The following is a 20,144-nucleotide window of genomic DNA, read 5'->3' on the forward strand; positions in this document are numbered from 1 at the left end:
TTGCTTTACAATTACTGATCTGCCTGTCAATGTCTAGGTTTCCATCCTCCATCTTTCTGGTCTCATTCCTTCTTCTGATTGTTCTTTTATTTAGATGTCTTCCATTGCTCTCCTTTACCTCTCCCCTGTCCTCCCCTCCTCCTCCTCCTTCTCATCTCTGCATCTGGCTTTCTCTTTGTATTTCTCCATTTCCCTCACCTTGCATTCCTGCCTGCTTCATGCCCTCTCCTCCCTCCTTCTGTCACTGCAACCCCCATCTGTGGGATTAAATCTGCTCTTCTGGATGGATTTCTGCATCCCTGGCCATCCTGCTCAGGATCTTCCATTTTATGTGCTGTACCCCATGCTGCATTGGAGCCCATCGCTCTCTATGCACTGTATAGTTTTCATCACATGATCATCCTCCTACTGACACCCTTCTTGTACTGCTCATCTATAGCCCCATTTTTATTTATTGTCATTGCTGTCATTTCACATCCTATAAATAAACAATTCCTGGGTACGATATCTCCTCTCCAGCCCCATCCTTCCTACAGTTCCATATATCTCAATGTAATTGATTTGGCTCCCTTCTGCCGAATAAATCTGCTTGGCTTCCCCTGTGCTCTGTTTTCCTGGATTCTCATCTCTTCCATTTCTTCCCAGGTTAGGCTTTTTTTTTAATTGCGGTTTTTCTTTTCAGCGCTTCGGTGGATTCCTGAAAAAAAAAAATGCACATGCCATGTATACCAGATTTATGATGAACATGGTCTGTAATGTGAATTATTGTATATCAAGGTGTCCTAAGCTCACCACCCCTGTTACAATTTATGTTGTATAAGGGCCTGCCTAATTGGTTACAGATTTATTGAATAGTTAAAGTCCAACTCCAGGAAACCTGAAAAATCTCCCTTGCAGTTCCTGTACTGTAAGGGTTAACTGCTCAATAAGTCTAGGGACTAAAAACTATAGAATGTTCCCCTCTGATCCAGGGGGGCACTGTCCCTTAGCCTTCTCGTGTCCAATGCAGGGACCCTTGCATTAGTCTTGATGGCATCAAGAGAAGGCACTGCGGGGACCAGTCTAAGGAGAGGATCGAGTAAGTAAATTTACTTTTCATGCCCCCTAGATCTAAACGAGCAGTTAACCCTTGCAGTGTTGGCACAGCCCCATTGCAAGGGAGAATTTTCACATTTCCTGGAGTTCAGCTTTAAGGTGACCATACACTAAACTAGCCTTTTTCAACCAGGGTGCCGTGGCACTCTGGTGTGTCTCCTGGGTTCTTCAGGGGTGCCTTGGCAAAATGGTAACATATTGCTACAGGTTTTTACTTTGTAGAATTACAACTCTGGGCACTGTGCTGGTCAAGCCACTGGCACCCTGACAACCCTGGGCACTGTGCGGGTCAAGCCACTGGCACCCTGACAACCCTGGGCACTGTGCGGGTCAAGCCACTGGCACCCTGACAACCCTGGGCACTGTGTGGGTCAAGCCACTGGCACCCTGACAACCCTGGGCACTGTGCGGGTCAAGCCACTGGCACCCTGACAACCCTCGGCACTGTGCGGGTCAAGCCATTGGCACCCTGACAACCCTGGGCACTGTGCGGGTCAAGCCACTGGCACCCTGACAACCCTCTGCACTGTGCGGGTCAAGCCACTGGCACCCTGACAACCCTGGGCACTGTGCGGGTCAAGCCACTGGCACCCTGACAACCCTCTGCACTGTGCGGGTCAAGCCATTGGCACCCTGACAACCCTGTGCACGTCAAGCCACTGGCACCCTGACAACCCTGTGCACGTCAAGCCACTGGCACCCTGACAACCCTGGGCACTGTGCGGGTCAAGCCACTGGCACCCTGACAACCCTGGGCACTGTGCGGGTCAAGCCACTGGCTTCCTGACAACCCTGGGCACTGTGCGGGTCAAGCCACTGGCACCCTGACAACCAGTGACATCACTGGTTGATAAGGAGATTGACGGGGGTGCTTGCACATCATCCTTATTTACTCCTCTTTATCCCTCCCCATCAGCACTGGGGTCACATTAGCAAATAGAAGAAGAGAAACTGAGGGAGAAGAGAAACCCTAGAATACTAGTCCATACCAGTTTGCAATAGTGGAGGAATAAATCACTTCTAATGTTGGATGGCCCATGTGTATGGATGTTGCTGCCTTATATAAAATATTATTTTAGGTTTTTTTTGTACATTTTGGAATGAAGTGCGTCGAGATTGTGCAGAATTGTTAAGGGTGGCACAACTGAAAAAAGGTTGAGAAACACTGCACTAAACAACCTGAATGTACAATCTCCTTTCAATCAGATGGCCAAGACGGCCATACATAGATCGAAATTCGGCCGGTTCAGTAAGCTGGTTGTACAAAAGTCAATCTACCAACAACCAGCCTGCCGAGATTTTCCTGATCGATCATTACCACCGGCTATAGCGGGCAACACTGATCATTGTATTCTGACGTCGGGGAGCCATGTCAGAACACAATGTCATAGTGGGAGGATTTCCCCATCCACATTGAATATGTGGATGGGGCAATCGGTTATTTTTTTGTTTTTGCTGAACTCACTGGTTGAGCAAAAAATAAAATGATGAATGTATGGACTGGTTTAGGGCCTTACTGATTGGATACAAATGGAATTGGTTGTTTGGGTAATCCTCATATTAGATAGTTTTGGTAAGTGATTGTACAATCAGATTGTATAGTATTTGGCCAGCCTAAAGTTTATTGTGCAGAGATAAGTTTGCAATGTACATGGTGACCTTTAAGCCTGGTACACACCATGAGTGTTTTTATGTCCAACCCAGCGGGCAGCACTATGTGAAGTAAGAACAACGATCTCCCCCGCTGAGCTATTGTGTTCTGACAGGGGGACGGCTGCTGGTTTTCCAGCATGCTCATCTGACAGAAGCCGGCCAAATGTCCTTCTGTTGGACAGACCATCATACACTGACATACACCCCGGATGTTTTTCTTGAACCGGCAAATGTCTCCCGACATGTGGACCATCATGTGTACCATCATGTGTACCTGGCTTTAGGCCTGAAGTTCTTCACTTATCACAATCCTTCTACCTTTCTAACCTTGTCTATATTCTATAAAATATGTTTTTGTCTTCAGAAAGGCCAGAAGTGTTATCTGGTGCAAATTTTACAACTTGGCATCCGCTCAGGAGTGATGAGGAGTTTCCAAAATGATACAAAAAAAAAGTACAAGTTGTAGGAAGAAAGTCGGGTTACATTCAGGGAGTGCTTGTTATCTAGACAGATTCTTGGAAAATAGAGATATGTCAGCCTTGAGATGGATTTTATAGGTGAACTGCTAGATGAAAAACCCACTGTAAAGCTGACCATACACAGAGCAAAATTCCTGATGAACCAGCGGAAATTTGAGCCAGGTGTGGCCCTGTCAGCTTCCTCTGCCCGATATCATTCACATTGAAAGTTAAAGGACCCAGGCTGAAAATCATTGGCCAAACAGCAACTGCATCCAGTTAGATGCAGCTACTGTTTGGATATTCTGACAGGCACCAGTGCTGGCTCTCAGAATAAAATAGTCGGTGGTGGAGAATCATGCATGCACGCTGTTTACTGTGGATGGGCAAATCAATAGCTTTCTCTTGTTCAGCTTGTGGGGCTGAACAGAAATCTTACAATGTGTGGCCAGCCGAAGATTTAACATAGAAAAACTTCAGAAGACAAATGTCCAATGACTTTCTGAATGGCAAGCTACTTGATTGGGATTGGTAATGGCATTGAATATTATCAGTCAAGTGTTGGGCGGAAGTGCACACTTTTGTGCGTTACAAGTAATGTGTAGTAACGCACATAACATGCGGTGTTACATTATAGTATCTCCTCTCCCTTTCTATCAAACTCAAAGGTCACTGGAGGCTCAGGCGGCATGATGCGTGAGAGGATAGCTTTCACCGTCTCCTCGAGATCCTCCGGTCCGGTCGCCTCTGGGATCCCCCGGAGCCGCAGGTTATTGCGGCGGCTCCGGTTCTCGATGTCCTCCATCCGGAGCTGGTGAGTAGCGAGGGCTGCACCGCGGGACGCTTGGGTTTGCTCCAGCGCGGCCACCCTGGATTGTAGCTTACTGACCTCCGATTCTCCCGCCGTCAGTCGCCCGTCTAGCTGGGCCATCTCGCCGCCCAGTTGTTGAAAGTCCCTCTTATGTTGTTCAGCCACCTGGGCCACGATGGACTCCATGTCCGCCCTGGTAGGCAAGGCCCTAAGGAGAGCCCATAGTTCGGCAGTATCTCCAATCGGCACGGTCGGCGAGGGCAGGGATGCAGATACGGGGCCAGCCGCGGCCATAGCGGATGGGGTAGGCAGAGATGAGGAGTTTAGTCCCGGAGAGGAGGCGGCCGGCGACCCCAGGCCACCACGCAGCGTCAGCTGCAAGGCCCGCGGCGGCAGACTGGCGGAATCCGGAAAGAAGGCACGAATAGGGGCAGCCGAGACAGTCCGGGAGGTCGATGCAGACGCCGGCTTCGTCTTCCTCTTTTTATGGACGCTCATAGCAGCTAAATTAAGCAGTTAAAGGCCGAGAAGGGAGGCTGGAGAGCGGGAGCACCAGGAGAAAGCTTCCTCACACCGCCATGTCCAAGCCACGCCCCTCCTCTCCCTTTCTATCCTTTATATCACATGTGTCAAACACAAGGCCCGCGGGCCAAAACCGGCCCTCAGGGCCATTTCTTGTAGCCCTCGCACCTCTCCTGCAGCTGCAGAACAGCTCCAACCCTCCTCCAGACCCTGTGCTATCTGCTTTCCAGCACTGCCTCTAGCTTCTTCCCACCAGAAGCACAAGGTACGGGTGGTGCACTGTAATGTAAGGGAGGATGGGGGACTCATCTTCTGATGGTGGGGAGGCTCCTGACGTCTTATGTAATGGTAGGGCATGCTCTGGACATCTAGTCTTACAAATACAACTGGCCCTTTTGAAGGCAATCATATTGCTGATGTGGCCCTTGATTAAATTGAGTTTGATACCCCTGTATATGGTTCTTTTATCTCAATATGCCGTGACGCGTGTAACATGCATTACTGCTTTTCAGTGCCATTCATTTTGAATGGCACCCCAGTACACCAAGGCAATGTGTATTGGTATATGATTTACTTTGAATGTGAAACGCACTTTAATGCACCACAAAGATGTTAATGGGCCCCTAAAGTGAGACAGGGTTCACTAACAGTAGATATTTTTTGGTGGACAAGTATATGTAAACCCAATTGCTATGACCTCATATATTTTTACATTTTTTGGCTTTCTTTAAAATAATACCCGGTGATCCTGCCATGAAATTCCATGTTCAGTCATTTCCTGTTTTAGGGAGTAAACACTTTTTCCTGGTCTCCCATTTGCCTTGTCACATGGGCTTCTGATGGAGGATGAGTCTAGCTCCAGGGAGGAGCTGAGGATCGGGTAAGTATTTTTTTTGTTCCCCTAGACCAGTGCTCTCATAACTGAGGCCCTTTACCTGCTCTTATCTGGCCCTTGGGCACTATTACATCCAAGGACACCAACAATGGGGCACAATTCCTCCCACTGACACCATGGATGGAGCACAATTTCTTCTATTGACACCAATGATGGGGCACAATTCCCCCCACTGACACCAAGGATGGAGCACAGTTTCCCCCACTGACACCAAAGATGGGGTACTATTCCTCTTACTGACACCAATGATTAGGCACAATTCCTCCTATTGACACCAAGGATGGTACACAATTCTACCCACTGACACCAGTGCTGGGGTACGATTCCTTCCATTGACACCAATGATTGTACACAGTTCTTCCTACTGACACCAACAATGGGGCACAATTCCTTCCATTGACACCATGGATGGGGCACAATTCCTCCCATTGACACCAAGGATGGCACACAATTCTACCCACTGACACCAGTGCTGGGGCACAATTCCTTCCATTGACACCAATGATTGTACACAATTCCTCCTACTGACACCAACAATAGGGCACAATTCCTTCCATTGACACCAAGGATGGGGCACAATTCCTCCCATTGACACCAAGGATGGCACACAATTCTACCCACTGACACCAGTGCTGGGGTACAATTCCTTCCATTGACACCAATGATTGTACACAGTTCTTCCTACTGACACCAACAATGGGGCACAATTCCTTCCATTGACACCAAGGATGGGGCACAATTCCTCCCATTGACACCAAGGATGGCACACAATTCTACCCACTGACACCAGTGCTGGGGCACAATTCCTTCCATTGACACCAATGATTGTACACAATTCCTCCTACTTACACCAACAATGGGGCATTATTCCTCCCACTGACACGGACAATGTGGCACAATTCCTCACCCTGAAACCAACAATGGAACACTATTCCTCCCAGTGATATCAATGACAGGGCACAGTTCCTCTCAATGATACCAATGATATGGCACAATTCCTTTCATTGACACCAATGATAGGACACAATTCCTCCCACAGATACCAGTGATGGGGCATAATTCTTGCCACTAGCACCAATAAAGGGGCACAATTTCTCCCACTGACAAGAACAATGGGGCACTATTCCTCCCACTGACACCAAAGATAGAACACTATTCCTTCCAATGACACCAACAACGGGGCACATTTCCTCCCACTTACACCAACGATAGGACACTATTCCTCCCAATGACACCAGAAATGGTGCACAGTTCCTCTCTTTAACACCAACAACGTGGTATAATTCCTTCCAATGACATCAACGATAGGATACTATTCCTCTCAATGACAATAACCATGGGGCACTATTCATCCCACTGACACCAAAGATGAGGCATTGATTATGCCCACTGACACCAAGACATTTTCTACTCCCATTAGCCACAGCCTGGCTCCTCTAAAGTCTGAAGGACAGAAAACTGGCCTTTTGTTTAGAAAGTTTGGAGACCTTTGCTGTAGATCCACTGCAAGGGATAATTTTTTAGTTGGCTAGAGTTGGGCTTTAAAAAATCATCATTTTTATATATATATATTTTTATGATGAACAGTACTTTAGCTAACTAAATATTATTCACTTATGGCTTACATTTACTTCTAACATGTCACAAGAGAAAAATAAAGCTGTGAAAAGCTCCAAGTTGAAACAATCAGTGGGTCTAGATATACAGTAGTTCACTGAAGTTTAAAGGAATTTTCAACAAATCAAGCTTGGCCCTGCCAAGGTCACTGCGGATACCCGTCAAATTAAAAGATTAATTGGGGGGAGGCGTGGCCTAGCTAGACAATACAAGAAAAGTCCAGATTTTCATATACTGTAACTTCTGCTTCCTATCTCTCTGGATCTACTAATCATTTTCAGCTTCTTCTAATGCATCCTTGTCATCATAAGCTCATTTTTGGCTTAGAGAGTAGAGAAAAGAGGATTGGGTTATTTATTCATTCTTGTAAACCGTAGTGGCAGGAGCAATATTTATATATATATATATATATATATATATATATATATATATACACACACAGTATTCACAAAAGTGAGTACACCCCTCACATTTTTGTAAATATTTTATTATACCTTTTCATGTGATAACACTGAAGAAATTACACTTTGCTACAATGTAAAGTAATGAGTGTATAGCTTGTATAGCAAAGTAAATTTGCTGTCCCCTCAAAATAACTCAACACACAGCCATTAAAGAGGAAGTAAACCCTCCTCAGGAAGTTGTACCTATAGGTAAGCCTATATTAAGGCTTACCTATAGGTACTGTAAATATCTCCTAAACATGTACCGTTTAGGAGATATTTACCTTTAATGCAGCCAGTGACGTCACTGGCGCATGCGCTCTGAAGGAACGGCAGATCGTGCCGTTCCTTCAGAGCCCCGTGCCGTGACCGTCGGCTCCCGCGCGCGTGCGCGGGAGTGACGTCACCGCGGCTCCGGCCAATCAGATGGCCGGATGCCGCGATCCCGGAAGACGGGCGACTATACATGTCGCCCGTCATACAGGTAAGCGGACGGCACGGCGGGGGCTCGTTCTAAGGTAAGTATTTCATAATGAGCTAGTATGCGATGCATACTAGCTCATTATGGGTTTCTCTTTCAGGTTGTAAAGAAGACAAAAAAAAAATTTCTTGGTGTACAACCTCTTTAATGTCTAAACCGCTGGCAACAAAAGTGAGTGCACCCTAAGTCAAAATGTCCATATTGGGCCCAAAGTGACAATATTTTGTGTGACCACCATTATTTTCCAGCAGTGCCCTAACCCTCTTGGGCAGGTTGCCACTGGAGTCCTCTTCCACTCCTCCATGATGACATTGCAGAGCTGGTGGATGTTAGAGACCTTGCGCTCCTCCACCTTCTGTTTCAGGATGCCCCATGGATGCTCAATAGGGTTTAGGTCTGGAGACATGCTTGGCCAGTCCATCACCTTTACCCTCAGCTTCTTTAGCAAGGCAGTTGTTGCCTTGGAGGTGTGTTTGGGGGTCATTATCATTTTGAAATACTGCCCTGGGGCCCAGTCCCAAATGGAGGGGATCATGCTCTGCTTCGGTATGTCACAGTACATGTTGGCATTCATGGTTCCCTCAATGAACTGTAGCTCCCCAGTGCTGGCAGCACTCATGCAGCCCCAGACCATGACACTCCCACCACCATGCTTGACTGTAGGCAAGACACACTTGACTTTGCACTCCTCACCTGGTTACCGCCACACATGCTTGACACCATCTGAACCAAATACGTTTATCTTGGTCTCATCAGACCACACGACATGGTTCCAGTAATCCATGTCCTTAGTCTGCTTGTCTTCAGCAAAATGTTTGCGGGCTTTCTTGTGAATCATCTTTAGAAGAGGCTTTCTTCTGGGTCGACAGCCATGCAGACCAATTTGATGCAGTGTGCGGCTTATGGTCTGAGCACTGACAGGCTGACCCTTCAACCTCTACAGCAATGCTGGCAGCACTCATATATGTATTTCCCAAAGACAACCTCTGGATATGACGCTGAGCACGTGCACTCAACTTCTTTGGTCGATCATGGCGAGGCCTGTTTTGAGTGAAACCTGTCCTGTTAAACCGCTGTATGGTCTTGGCCACCGTGCTGCAGCTCAGTTTCAGGGTCTTGACAATCTTCTTATAGCCTAGGCCAACTTTATGTAGAACAACAATTATTTTTTTCAGATCCTAAGAGAGTTCTTTGCCATAAAGTGCCAGTGACCAGTATGAGAAAATAAGACCAAATGTAACACACCTGCTCCTCATTCACACCTGAAACCTTGTAACACTAATGAGTCACATGACACCGGGGAGGGAAAATGGCTAATTGAGCCCAATTTGGACATTGTCACTTAGGGGTGTACTCACTTTGGTTGCCAGAGGTTTAGACATTAATGGCTGTGTGTTGAGTTATTTTGAGGGGACAGCAAATTTACACTGTTATTCAAGCTGTACACTCACTACTTTACATTGTAGCAAAGTGTCATTTCTTCAGTGTTGTCACATGAAAAGATATTATCAAATATTTCGAAAAATGTGAGGGGTGTACTCACTTTTATGGGATACTGTGTATATATATATATATATATATATATACAGTATATATATATATATAGACACACTATTGTATATATACTCCCAGAAACCTTGCCTTGTAAAACAACCCAATCAGTTTAAAGGATAAGTTCACCTTTTGTAATATGTTACATGTTACACTTATATGTTACAGATGCACTGGCCCCTGCTCCCCTGATCCCTGATCCCCAGTTCTGACTGTTAGCGGGGATCTTCTCTCCCCTACTAGCTGTCACAATCTGCAAAAAAATCACATTGCCCAGCCTCGCCATCCATGTACAGTGTTCTGTAATTGGGAAAACTACAAGGTCCAACAGTCTTTGCGCTGTTGGCTTGTAGTTCTCAATGAGCTGCCACGGCGCTGTTGAGCGCTATGGTAGTTCAAGTCTTTTTTTAATGCAAAAAAAAAAACATGTGCATTTATTTTTATTTTTTTTGGAAACGTGAACTTATACTTTAAAACAGAAATGAAAAGCAAAATGTTTGTGTAGATATAGATAGATATTATAAAAAAATGTTTGCTAAATCTGACAGAAATGTAGCTGTCTAATGGTTGGGGTCAGGGGGCTGCTGGTAATTGTCCAGCTATTGATAAATAAATAATTTTTCCTAACATATAGTATGTCTGAATTTTTTTTTTTATAATTGCTTGATTTCCCTTGTTCTACAGCATACACTGTGGTGCAGGGGAGGCTGGTGCTTCATGGGCTGGGGGGGGGGAGGCAGACCACACCAGCTCGCTCACACACCATACCATCTCATCCCCCCGCCCCTGTCACCTGCTCGCTCACCCTGGACTGAAGTGGAGAGCAGGCGGCAGCGGCTTCCCCCAGCGGCAGCGGCTTCCCCTGCGTCTCCTCCCTCCTCCTCCTCCTTGGCCAATAGCATGGCCTCTCCTTTCTGCCAATCGGGAAACGGGTCTCAGGACCTGCTTCCTGATTGGCTGGGAGGAGGATCCGTGTGATAATAGCGACTATTCATTCACTATTTGTTACACAACTGGGTAGGCTCGGGCCACAGAGCCCACCCTTTTTTGAAGCCTAATCACAGGCTTCAAAAAAACAAAAATAACCCCCATTGGAATCCAATGCGTCCGGCACCCTGCATGTAGATTAGGGGGCCGGACGCATGGATGGGGGGGCAGCGCCCCTGTGCCCCTAATGCACCAGCCGCCACTGCTGTGGTGCTCTACGTTCTAGGTCTTGTTACTTTTGTAATCTCCTTGTAGAAAAAAGGCACATTCTGTGATTCACTGCAAAGACATTTCTTTGTGGCTTTATATTAGCAGGCCTATTTATAGTGGTCATAAACCTCTGAAATGAAAAATGAACAAAGCATATCCCTCTATTCTTTGTAATTGTCTCAATCCAAAGCACCTCGTGTGATTCCTACCTGTCATCTCTTCCTGCTATCTGCATGAGTCACTTCTGACAAGTAATTCAGACACCTCAGAATCCAGCATATAGAAGGTGATTGACAGCGTCAACTGTGCATGTTTCCCTAAATACTTTGTAGAGTGGGGTGTGTTCTTTCTCTCCACTCAGTTCTCAGATTACACTCAGCTCCCTGCTCTGTGCTGTGTGAGGTCAGATCATCATCCCCTGATTGCTAGAGCTCAGAAATTCTGTGTAAAATGTGTACTTGAGGAGGCTGCAGATAAACATGTACAACTTATGTAGGAGGATTTTTTTAATCTCCTTGTTTCATTGGAGGCTAGTCATTTCACTGGGTATACTGTATGTAAGGTTTTACAGCCACTTTAACTTCCTCCCATCCGCGCTATAGCCGAAGTACGGCTGCAGCGCGGACTCACATTTTCGGGAGGCCGTCTTTAAACGGCCTCCCAGACACAGGCTCCCCGGGGGCTCCCGCGAGCGCGCATCAGGGAAAATCTGTGTCGGCCGCGTCCCTTGGACACAGCCAATCACAGATCGTGGTGAATGGCCAATCACAGCGGCCATTCACCACGTGATCGGACCGTCCAATGAGAGATGATCTCATATGTAAACATATGAGATCATCTCTCATCGCCAGCTCTCCTTCCTCACACAGAGACTGCATGTCAAAAACCGGTACCCGTTCCCCCCTCCCCCCTGAAAGGTGCCAAATGTGGCACCAGAGGGGGGGGGAGGAAGAAAATGAGCGGAAGTTCCACATTTGGGTGGAACTCCGCTTTAAACTTTGACAATAAAACCTGGAAGCTGATTGGTTTTTATGCAGCGCTGCACCAGATTTTGCACTCTTCAGTTTTAGTAAATCAACCCCTGTATGTTTCCTGACACCCAGAGCTGTCAATATTTAAAATCATGGTGGTAATGAGAGGGGGATATTTCCTAAACCACAACTAACTTCCTGTTATGAATCACATAGAAACAACTATATATGTTGTTTTTCTGCTTTTTGCCAGCTTTTACAGAGGGACCCATCCACCCCTTAGCATTTTAAAACTGCAAATGGTTTATGGTCACACTTTCCAAAGAAATCACTGGACTCCAGGACAGGTAAGTGTCCTAATATTAAAAGTCAGCAGCTACAGTATGTGTAGCTGCTGACTTTTAATTTTTGGAGGAGGGGGGCGGAACTCCACTTTAACTGAACAAGCTGATTTGCTACCATGCACGGCTGCACCAGATTCTATGTGCACCAATTTTAGTAAATCCTCCTCATTATTTGATTATACAGTGTCATTTCTTTGTGGTATAGTAAGGGTCCGTGTACACGGGACGATGGAAATGGTCGTTTAGGAGCAGTTGGGCGTTTTTTTAAGAAGCCCCTGAACCCATCTACATTTTATCTTATCTGTCCATGTACACCAGGTCGTTTACAGACATTTGCAGGCAGTTGCATTCAGGGACTTTTTTTAGAACGCAATTATTTGCGTTTGAACATGTGTTTCCCGGCGTTTCAAACGCACAAACGCGTCCGAACGCGTCTGAACGCGTCCGAACGCGTCTGAACGCGATGACCCGCGTTTAGCGTTCGCGTTTTTCCATTTTAAAGGGGAATAATTTTTTTGACCTCTAGGAACGCTTCTAAACGCAAACGCCCGCAAACGCCGCTAAACGCCCGCTAAACGCGGGTACAAACGCGACTGAACGGACGTTTCAAACGTCCTAAAAATTTCAGCATTCAAAGGGACTTTTAACAACGTCCCGTGTACATGGAGCCTAAGAACCCATTCACATCTGACCATTATGTAAATTGAAGCTCCAAACACTCAACATCCAAAATTCAATGGTTTTCGGTTGTGCCTGACCATAGTTTCACTTGAAGGCTGTAGCTCAATAAGGTAAATTATCTTCTTCTTACCACTTCAGCCCCAGAAGGTTTTACCCCCTTAATGACCAGGCCATTTATTGCGATTCGGTACCGCATTGCTTTAACTAACAATTGCGCGGTCATGCGACGCTGTACCCAAATACAATTGATGTCCTTTTTTTTCCCACAAATAAAGATTTCTTTTGGTTATATTTGATCACCTCTGCGGTTTTTAGATTTTGCACTATAAACAAAAAAAACAGCGACAATTTTGAAAAAAATAACAATATTTTTTTCTTTCTGCTATAAAACATTCCCAATAAAATTTTTTTAAAAAAATTTATTTTTTTTATCAGTTATGCCAATTTGTATTCTACCACATATTTTTGATTTAAAAAAAAAAATCCCAAAAAGCGTATATTAATTGGTTTACGCAAAAGTTTTAGCGTTTACAATCTGAGGGATAGATTTTTAGACTTTTTATTTTTTTTATTAGCAATGGCGGTGATTTTTAGTGGGACTGCGTCAAATCTAACACTAAGTGACACTTTTTGGGGACCAGTGACACCAATACAGTGATTAGTGCTAAATAATATGCACTGCTACTGTATAAATGACACTGGAAGGGAAGGGGTTAATACTGGGGGTGATCAAGGGGTTAAGTGTGCTCCTAAATTGTGCCTACTAACTGTGGGGGGAAGGGCTTTGTGACAGGCTCACAGAGATCAGTGTTTCAGCTTTAGCTGAGACACAGGATCCCATTGTGCCTGTCTGCCAGGAGAGCCGCTTGCCTTGTTAAATAGGCAGGCGGCTCTCCTGTCACTTCCCTGAAGAATGCGGGAGGCCAGCGGCAATCGCGCCCGCTCCTCCTGCGGTCTGGCTTCTGCTGTGTCTAATCACAGCGGGAGCGGCTCCGGCGGCGCGCATGCCGCCGAGACCACATGCACATAATCATAAACAATATTTGTCCTAACCAATCATGTCAAGCACCAACACCCCAGTAAATATATTTATATAATGTACAAGAGGGAAAAGCGGGGCTTTCCTGGTGCTAGTCTACCCCACTCAGTGTAACAACATTTACAAAAAAATTGTTTTTAAAACATTTAATTTAATCATATCAAAAATATATTAAAATTCAATCCAACACATGATTGATTTATATATCATTATACAACAGTACAATGCAATAGACAGAGATACTACGTATCTTAGGTTTTTTTCCCCAGTAACTAGCTTTTCATGGGCTAAAAGTAATAATAAAAAAACACTGAAGCCTGAGAGCCCATTCACATTGAGGCGACACGACTTCGGGGGGCGACCTGTGAAGTCGCGTGCACCGCTGTGCACCGCAACTTCGGCGCGACTTGCAGAGACTTCACATAATGGAAGTCTATGCAAGTCGCTCCGAGGTCGTCCCAAAGTAGTACAGGACCCTTTTTCTAAGTCGGAGTGACTTGTGTCGCTCCTATTAGAACGGGTCCTGTACTACTCAATGGACCGCGACATACCGCGACTTGTCAGGCTGACCAAGTCGCCTGACAAGTCGCGCTAATGTGAATGGGCTCTGAGTCTCCTGCAAAAACACTTAGAATGCCTGTAAATTGCTGGAGAAAAAAAAAGTGATAGATCTCAGCTCAAGTGTAAATGCAGTCTAAGAAATGACAAGAAAGTGAAAAAGAGTCAGCCCACCAACTCGCAAAAATGTTTCTGTGAAGGCCGTGACCTTTTTTGCAAGTCTGGGCCTGATATTTGCATGTCTGTCTAGCCTAACAAAAACTATAAACAGAGTATTCCAACACAGAAGCATAGCTCCCAACTGTCCCTGATTTCGAGGGACTGTCCCTGATTTCGAGGGACTGTCCCTGATTTTGAACAAAGTTCCTCTGTCTCCCTTTCCTCCTCATTTGTCCCTCATTTCGGTCGAATCTATATAGTTGTATATAAAATGCACTATTTATCTTTCAAAAAGTGTTTCCCCAGTGCTAAACCTTTCATTCAATTTCTAAATTGCTGCATTTGTAAATGTCAAAAGCCAATAAAAAGGAATAATATTGGTTAAAAAAAAAAAAAAAAAAAAAACACTTGTAGATTTAATTAATCTTTATTTTGTATAATTCTCCTTTTAAGGTGGCGTGGCAGGGGGTGTGTCCTATGCCTACATACGTTCGCTTATAGGTGTCCCTCATTCCCATTTCAAAAAGTTGGGGGTTATGCAGAAATAACTTTCAAAAAATACCTGTGTTGGAATATTTTCTTTTGAATGTTTGTTGCCATCAAATCTATAGTTCTAGATTTACATTGACCAGCAAAGCAGCCAGTTATTTCAGATATATAGTAAAAATAATAAGACAAGGGCCCTATGTCTGCACTTTCCTATGACTGGCACCTATTTATTTATGAAGAAACCCTGCAGCCAGAGTAAGGCCCTTTTCACACCGGGGGGGGACTGTGGCTGCCATCATTGCTCAGCAGGGGATCTGCCAGGGGATCTCCACTGAGCAGGTGGAGGATGTGTTCGCTGTGCTTATCCCGAGTGGACACAGACAAACTGCTTTCCTCTGTCCATTTACACATCACTGCCATCCAATCCGATCCACTGGACTATCTGTTTTTGGTGGATCGGGTCAGATTGGATGTAGGCGGGTGTAAACTGACACATTTCTGTTTACACCGGCCACTCCATAGAGAAGAATGGAGGTTCTAATCGGGTCTGCCTGTAAGTTTTTCAGGATCGGAACGTCCATGTGAAAGGGGCCTTAGGAAGCCGTGGCCTGCCTTGCAAACATTACATACAAGTGGTAAGTTACATATAAAATTGTTCCACTGCAGTCCTAGCCTGCGCAAAGCTGACAGTCCTTTACCCTGTTTGTCCTGTTACAGCGCCCAGGTATATCTGCAAAAACTGGCCAGGGTCTTCCATCACAGGAGTGAGCTTTTTCTCTGATTCAAACCCCCTTTGTGTTCTTCCTCTCTCCTAATGCAGTAGCTCTGAGCTCAGCCTGTAATGGTGGAGGTAAGCAATAACGACTAGGCCATCACTTAGTAACGTCCTAGCAATGTCCTGGGAGTATTTCAGTTAGGCTTTAAGAGGTACACAAATGGCCTACACCTATAGTAAGGGCATTATTTAACTTTAGTCAGAGCTGCACAGTTTGTTTTTATCTACAGGCACCCCTTATCTGCATTGGCAGTTTTTGAGAACGAGAGTCCTTTCACAGTGAGGCGCTTAAAAACTGTCCATAAAACGATGTGCGCTTTTGCAGCGCTGCAAGGCGTTTTTGAGGCTTTAGCGGTGCATTTTTTTTTTAAGTGGCTCAAAAACTGCTTCAAGAACCACTTTTAGGCGCTTTTGAAGCGCTTTTCATGTGCTTTTGAATCGCTTCCCATTCATTTAAATGGACAGGGGTGGTTTTGAGGCACTTTTTATTAGCACTCCAAAGATGCTGCTTGCAAGATTTTTTTCACTGCCCCACCAGTGCACCGCCCCAGTGTGAAAGCATTTATTGAGTTTAATGGTAATAGGTTTTTGGGAGCTTTTCAGGTGCTTTTGGCGCCAAAGCATTTGAAAAGCACCTCAGTGTGAAAGGGCTGTAAAGGTGAACTATGAACTAGTCCTTTAATGCAGATGTATCAGACTCAATTTCATTGTGGGCGGCATGGCCCCTTGTAGTCTCCATTAAGAGAGCGTGTGAAAAGTGGACAAGGCAGATGAAACATTGAGGATAGACTGTTGTTGGCTTTATATACACTTTAAAGTGGTAGTAAACTCTGTTTTACCACTTATACCTACAGGTAAGCCTATAATAAGACTTACTTGTAGGACATAGTCATAGTGCATGCCAATGGTTCCGTCAGCGGTCCATGCACTCTAAAGGTCTGGCATATCGCGCCGGACATCCAGAGCCCATGCCATAAACGGCGGCGCTTATGTAGCCAGAGGCCAAGTACCCCGAAGGAAGATCGGGTGAAGATGAAAGCCCTCTCAGCGATGACAGCGTGTCGCTGGAGGGCTTCGTTTTAAGGTAAGTCTCCCATAATGAGCTAGTATGCAATGCATACTAGCACATTACCTTGCAGGGGAATTTTTGTTTTTCTTCAACTGCAGTTTACTACTGTTTTAAATTGTTGTAATTCTGCAGTTTTACCTGTAAAAGCTTTGCTTCATTTTAAAGGCCCCCTGGGCTCTGAAATTTGCTTCCATGTCAACTACCTAACATGATATTATCAGACACAGGGTTTGGAATTTGTTTACATTCCTCTTTACTACGAGGCTTGGTTATGGTCCATTTACACTGGATACATTGGGCAGCCTTGCCTAATGCAGTCCCAAACTCATAAACAAAGCAAAAAGCCTTGTCCCCTATCATGGCAGTTGACCCCACCATGCTGCTTTGACATCTTGACATTGCACACCAGCGTCTATGCTATAGTGTATGCTGCTGGTGTGAATAAGCTCTTAAAATGATACTAAACACACACTGTTTAATTTATGGTCCCTTATTCTGCACATGGATGATTGCATAGTAATTATTTTAATTAAAAAACCCTTTTCCCAATCAATATACAGCTGTCACATGACCCAGCTCTTTCCCAGCCTGTTGCAGGGAAACATAAGCAGGAGGAGCTTCTAGTCCTAGTCACATGTTCAAAAAAAAAAAAAAACAGCCTTTGAGATACAAGTAAAAATAAATAAATAATATCAATAAACTGTTTTAAATAGTAATTAAAAAATATTTTTATATCAAAACTTTATTATTTTTTGGCAACATGGTGTGGGTGGATTTTAGCCGGTCACAGGCTGTGTCATGCCCCTCCAGCCTGTGTCTTAGAATAAGAGGGAGGTGAAGCCTCCATTAATCTACATGTAATATCCTGCCCCCATTGTGTTTAGCTAGTTAGTGGGCATGGAGGAGGAGGGATTGAGTGGGTTGTCATTTACCACTGTGTATACACCCACACGTGTGACTTTATAGTCACATGGGCTGCTCAGATGTGATAGGGAGGAAATGCTTAGCATAGAATCTCACTTAAAACCTGAAAACACCGCTCTGCAAAATCCCTAGCTGAATTGGGGACTTGGACAGAAAGGGGAGATAGAAAACAGCAGGATCAACCAGGTTTTTTGCAGAATACAGAAAATGAATTTCATAGTGAGTGAGTATGAACAACATGTAATACACTATTTATTGATGTTTTTTATGTTGTGGGTTTAGTGACACTTTAAGTGATGCTGTCATGTGCACTCAATAACCAATGAAAAGACACTTATCAAGAAAAATAGCAGCACGATTACACACATATCAGGCTACTTGTCCTAATCAGAGCTTATGTGAAGCATAAACACTCCAAAACTTCCATCAGCACAATCACAATGACTGCAGCGAGAGGGCCCCACATTTATGGGGTATGTCCCCTTTATGGATTCTGATGCAGGGGACAATCCCCACAAATGTGTCAATCCAGGATGTGTGTTGAGGTCACAGTTTTTAGGCTGGTTGGAGTTACAAAGTCCTAATGCTTGTACATTGTCGAAACTTTGCCATTGCACTTTGCATTTGGACTTTGGGATTTTGAGACAGATAAGCTTTTTTTCCAGTATTCAATTGTGAGTGTTTTAAGCCACTTTAAAAAAAAAAAAAAAGTAGCTTTACATGCTTCCTGAGGCTAAGGTGCTCTGATGTGTGTTTATGTTTTTTGTGATTTTGCCATGGCTGGACACGGAAGGATGTTGCCAGGGTACTGCATTCTTTGAATAAGCCAGTGGGTGGTCAGCCCCATTGGAGTTCTGAAATCTCTTGAGTGGACTCATGTAAAACTGCTGAAAAATAATCATAAGTGACATTCAGATGTTTACCTCGGTGGTTAATGAATTGTCCTTTCTATAGCTAGCTTGCCTTCACCAGGCAAAAAGATGCTATTATACATCTGATAAGTATTGGCCATGCAGATTTGTGTGCTCTATTTCAATTAGACTCATTAAATTGAATTTGTAAACCCACATATGTATTTGATTAATACATTTTATTCTTTTATCCAGATATTTTCAAGCTTTTTCGGATACAGATCTGGAAAAATGAGGAACATGAACAAAAAGACCAGTTAATAGACACCTAGCAAGATCAAAGCAAGTCAGGCCAATTCTTGGTCTGTGAAGGAGTATAATCTCATATTTTATCTCATCCACTTGTCAGACGGTAAAAAGAAACTGTGGGCTTTGCTTTATTAAGCCAGGAACTTTTTATGACTTTTATATTTTCCTGCCCTCATCTTGTCCAAAATATTTTGTACTGCCTTGAAGAGGCTGAAACCGAAACTGCAGATTTTGTTGACGGCAGCTGGCACAGAGGATATACACAATGAATGAGGAATGTGGTCTACTGGGTCGAGACCTCTCCAAGATGACTGATGAAGAAATGCTGTCTCACAGCAAGGAGGAACTTGTCAGGAAGTTAAGAGAAGAGGAAGCAGAAAAAATGGCAGCTCTTATTCAAAGGGGTCGTCTTATAAAAGAGGTCAACCGTCAGCTGCAAGGCCACTTGACAGAGATTCGTGAGTTAAAACAAGTTAACCATCGTCTTCAGGAAGAGAATAGAGAGCTGAAAGACCTCTGCTGCTTCTTGGATGATGACAGATTAAAAAGCAAGAAACTAGCTAGTGAGTGGCAATTATTTGGCTATCATGCAGCTAAAGTCTTAAGGGAAGACTTGGGTGGGTACCTTAAAAAACTGTCTGAACTAGAGAGGCGGCAGGATGAGCTTGTGAGGGAAAACACATGCCTTTCTGAAGTTTTTCTGGCTCTAGAAGAAGATGGGGCCACCATAAGGCACCATGCTAGCCCTGTGGCTTCATCAGAGCTTAGTCTTTTACCCTGTGGACCACGAGACTTAGGCGACGGGAGCTCCAGTACAGGCAGTGTCGGGAGTCCAGACCAGCTGCATGTTGTTTGTTCACCTGATGACTGAAAGGGGTTTGGCATACCATTTTGTTGAATGTATATGGCTGTGAATGACAAAGACTCTTGGCCTTCAAAAGGGATTCATAAGGCCACCGATAGGGTGGGGGGGAATCTGGGAATAACAGCTTGGTCTTTTTACCCATACACTCTTTTTCGTGTAAATATTGTACACACAAAAACCTGAAGCCATGTATTCTTTTCTGTAAATAAGCTGATGAACAAATACAGTATACGTACACGACTGTCAGTTAGTACAGTTTCTGCTCTCGGTCGCTGTATATATACAGGTAATAGATAGTACACATTCTACCTTGTCAAAGATCCCTGTAGGTATACATGGGAAAAACAGTACAATCTCTTCTCACAATAAGTGATCTCTGTATGTATA

General features: G+C 44.6%; 1 protein-coding gene across 2 annotated transcripts in view; it reads left to right on the forward strand.

Annotated features, from left to right (window-relative positions):
- CCDC85B (coiled-coil domain containing 85B) overlaps positions 1-19,829 on the forward strand; it is a 78,657-nt gene extending 58,828 nt beyond the window's left edge. For both annotated transcript variants that reach the window (XM_082270816.1, XM_082270815.1), the window contains exon 2: positions 18,839-19,829. In XM_082270816.1, the coding sequence (XP_082126942.1) occupies positions 19,158-19,763 (606 nt within the window). In that variant the 5' untranslated portion in view covers positions 18,839-19,157 and the 3' untranslated portion in view covers positions 19,764-19,829. The remainder of the gene's footprint in view (positions 1-18,838) is intronic.
- Positions 19,830-20,144: the final 315 nt, after the last annotated feature.

Source organism: Pelophylax lessonae (genome assembly GCF_965119305.1).
Source record: "Pelophylax lessonae genome assembly, chromosome: 10".
Classification (NCBI taxonomy): Eukaryota; Metazoa; Chordata; class Amphibia; order Anura; family Ranidae; genus Pelophylax; species Pelophylax lessonae.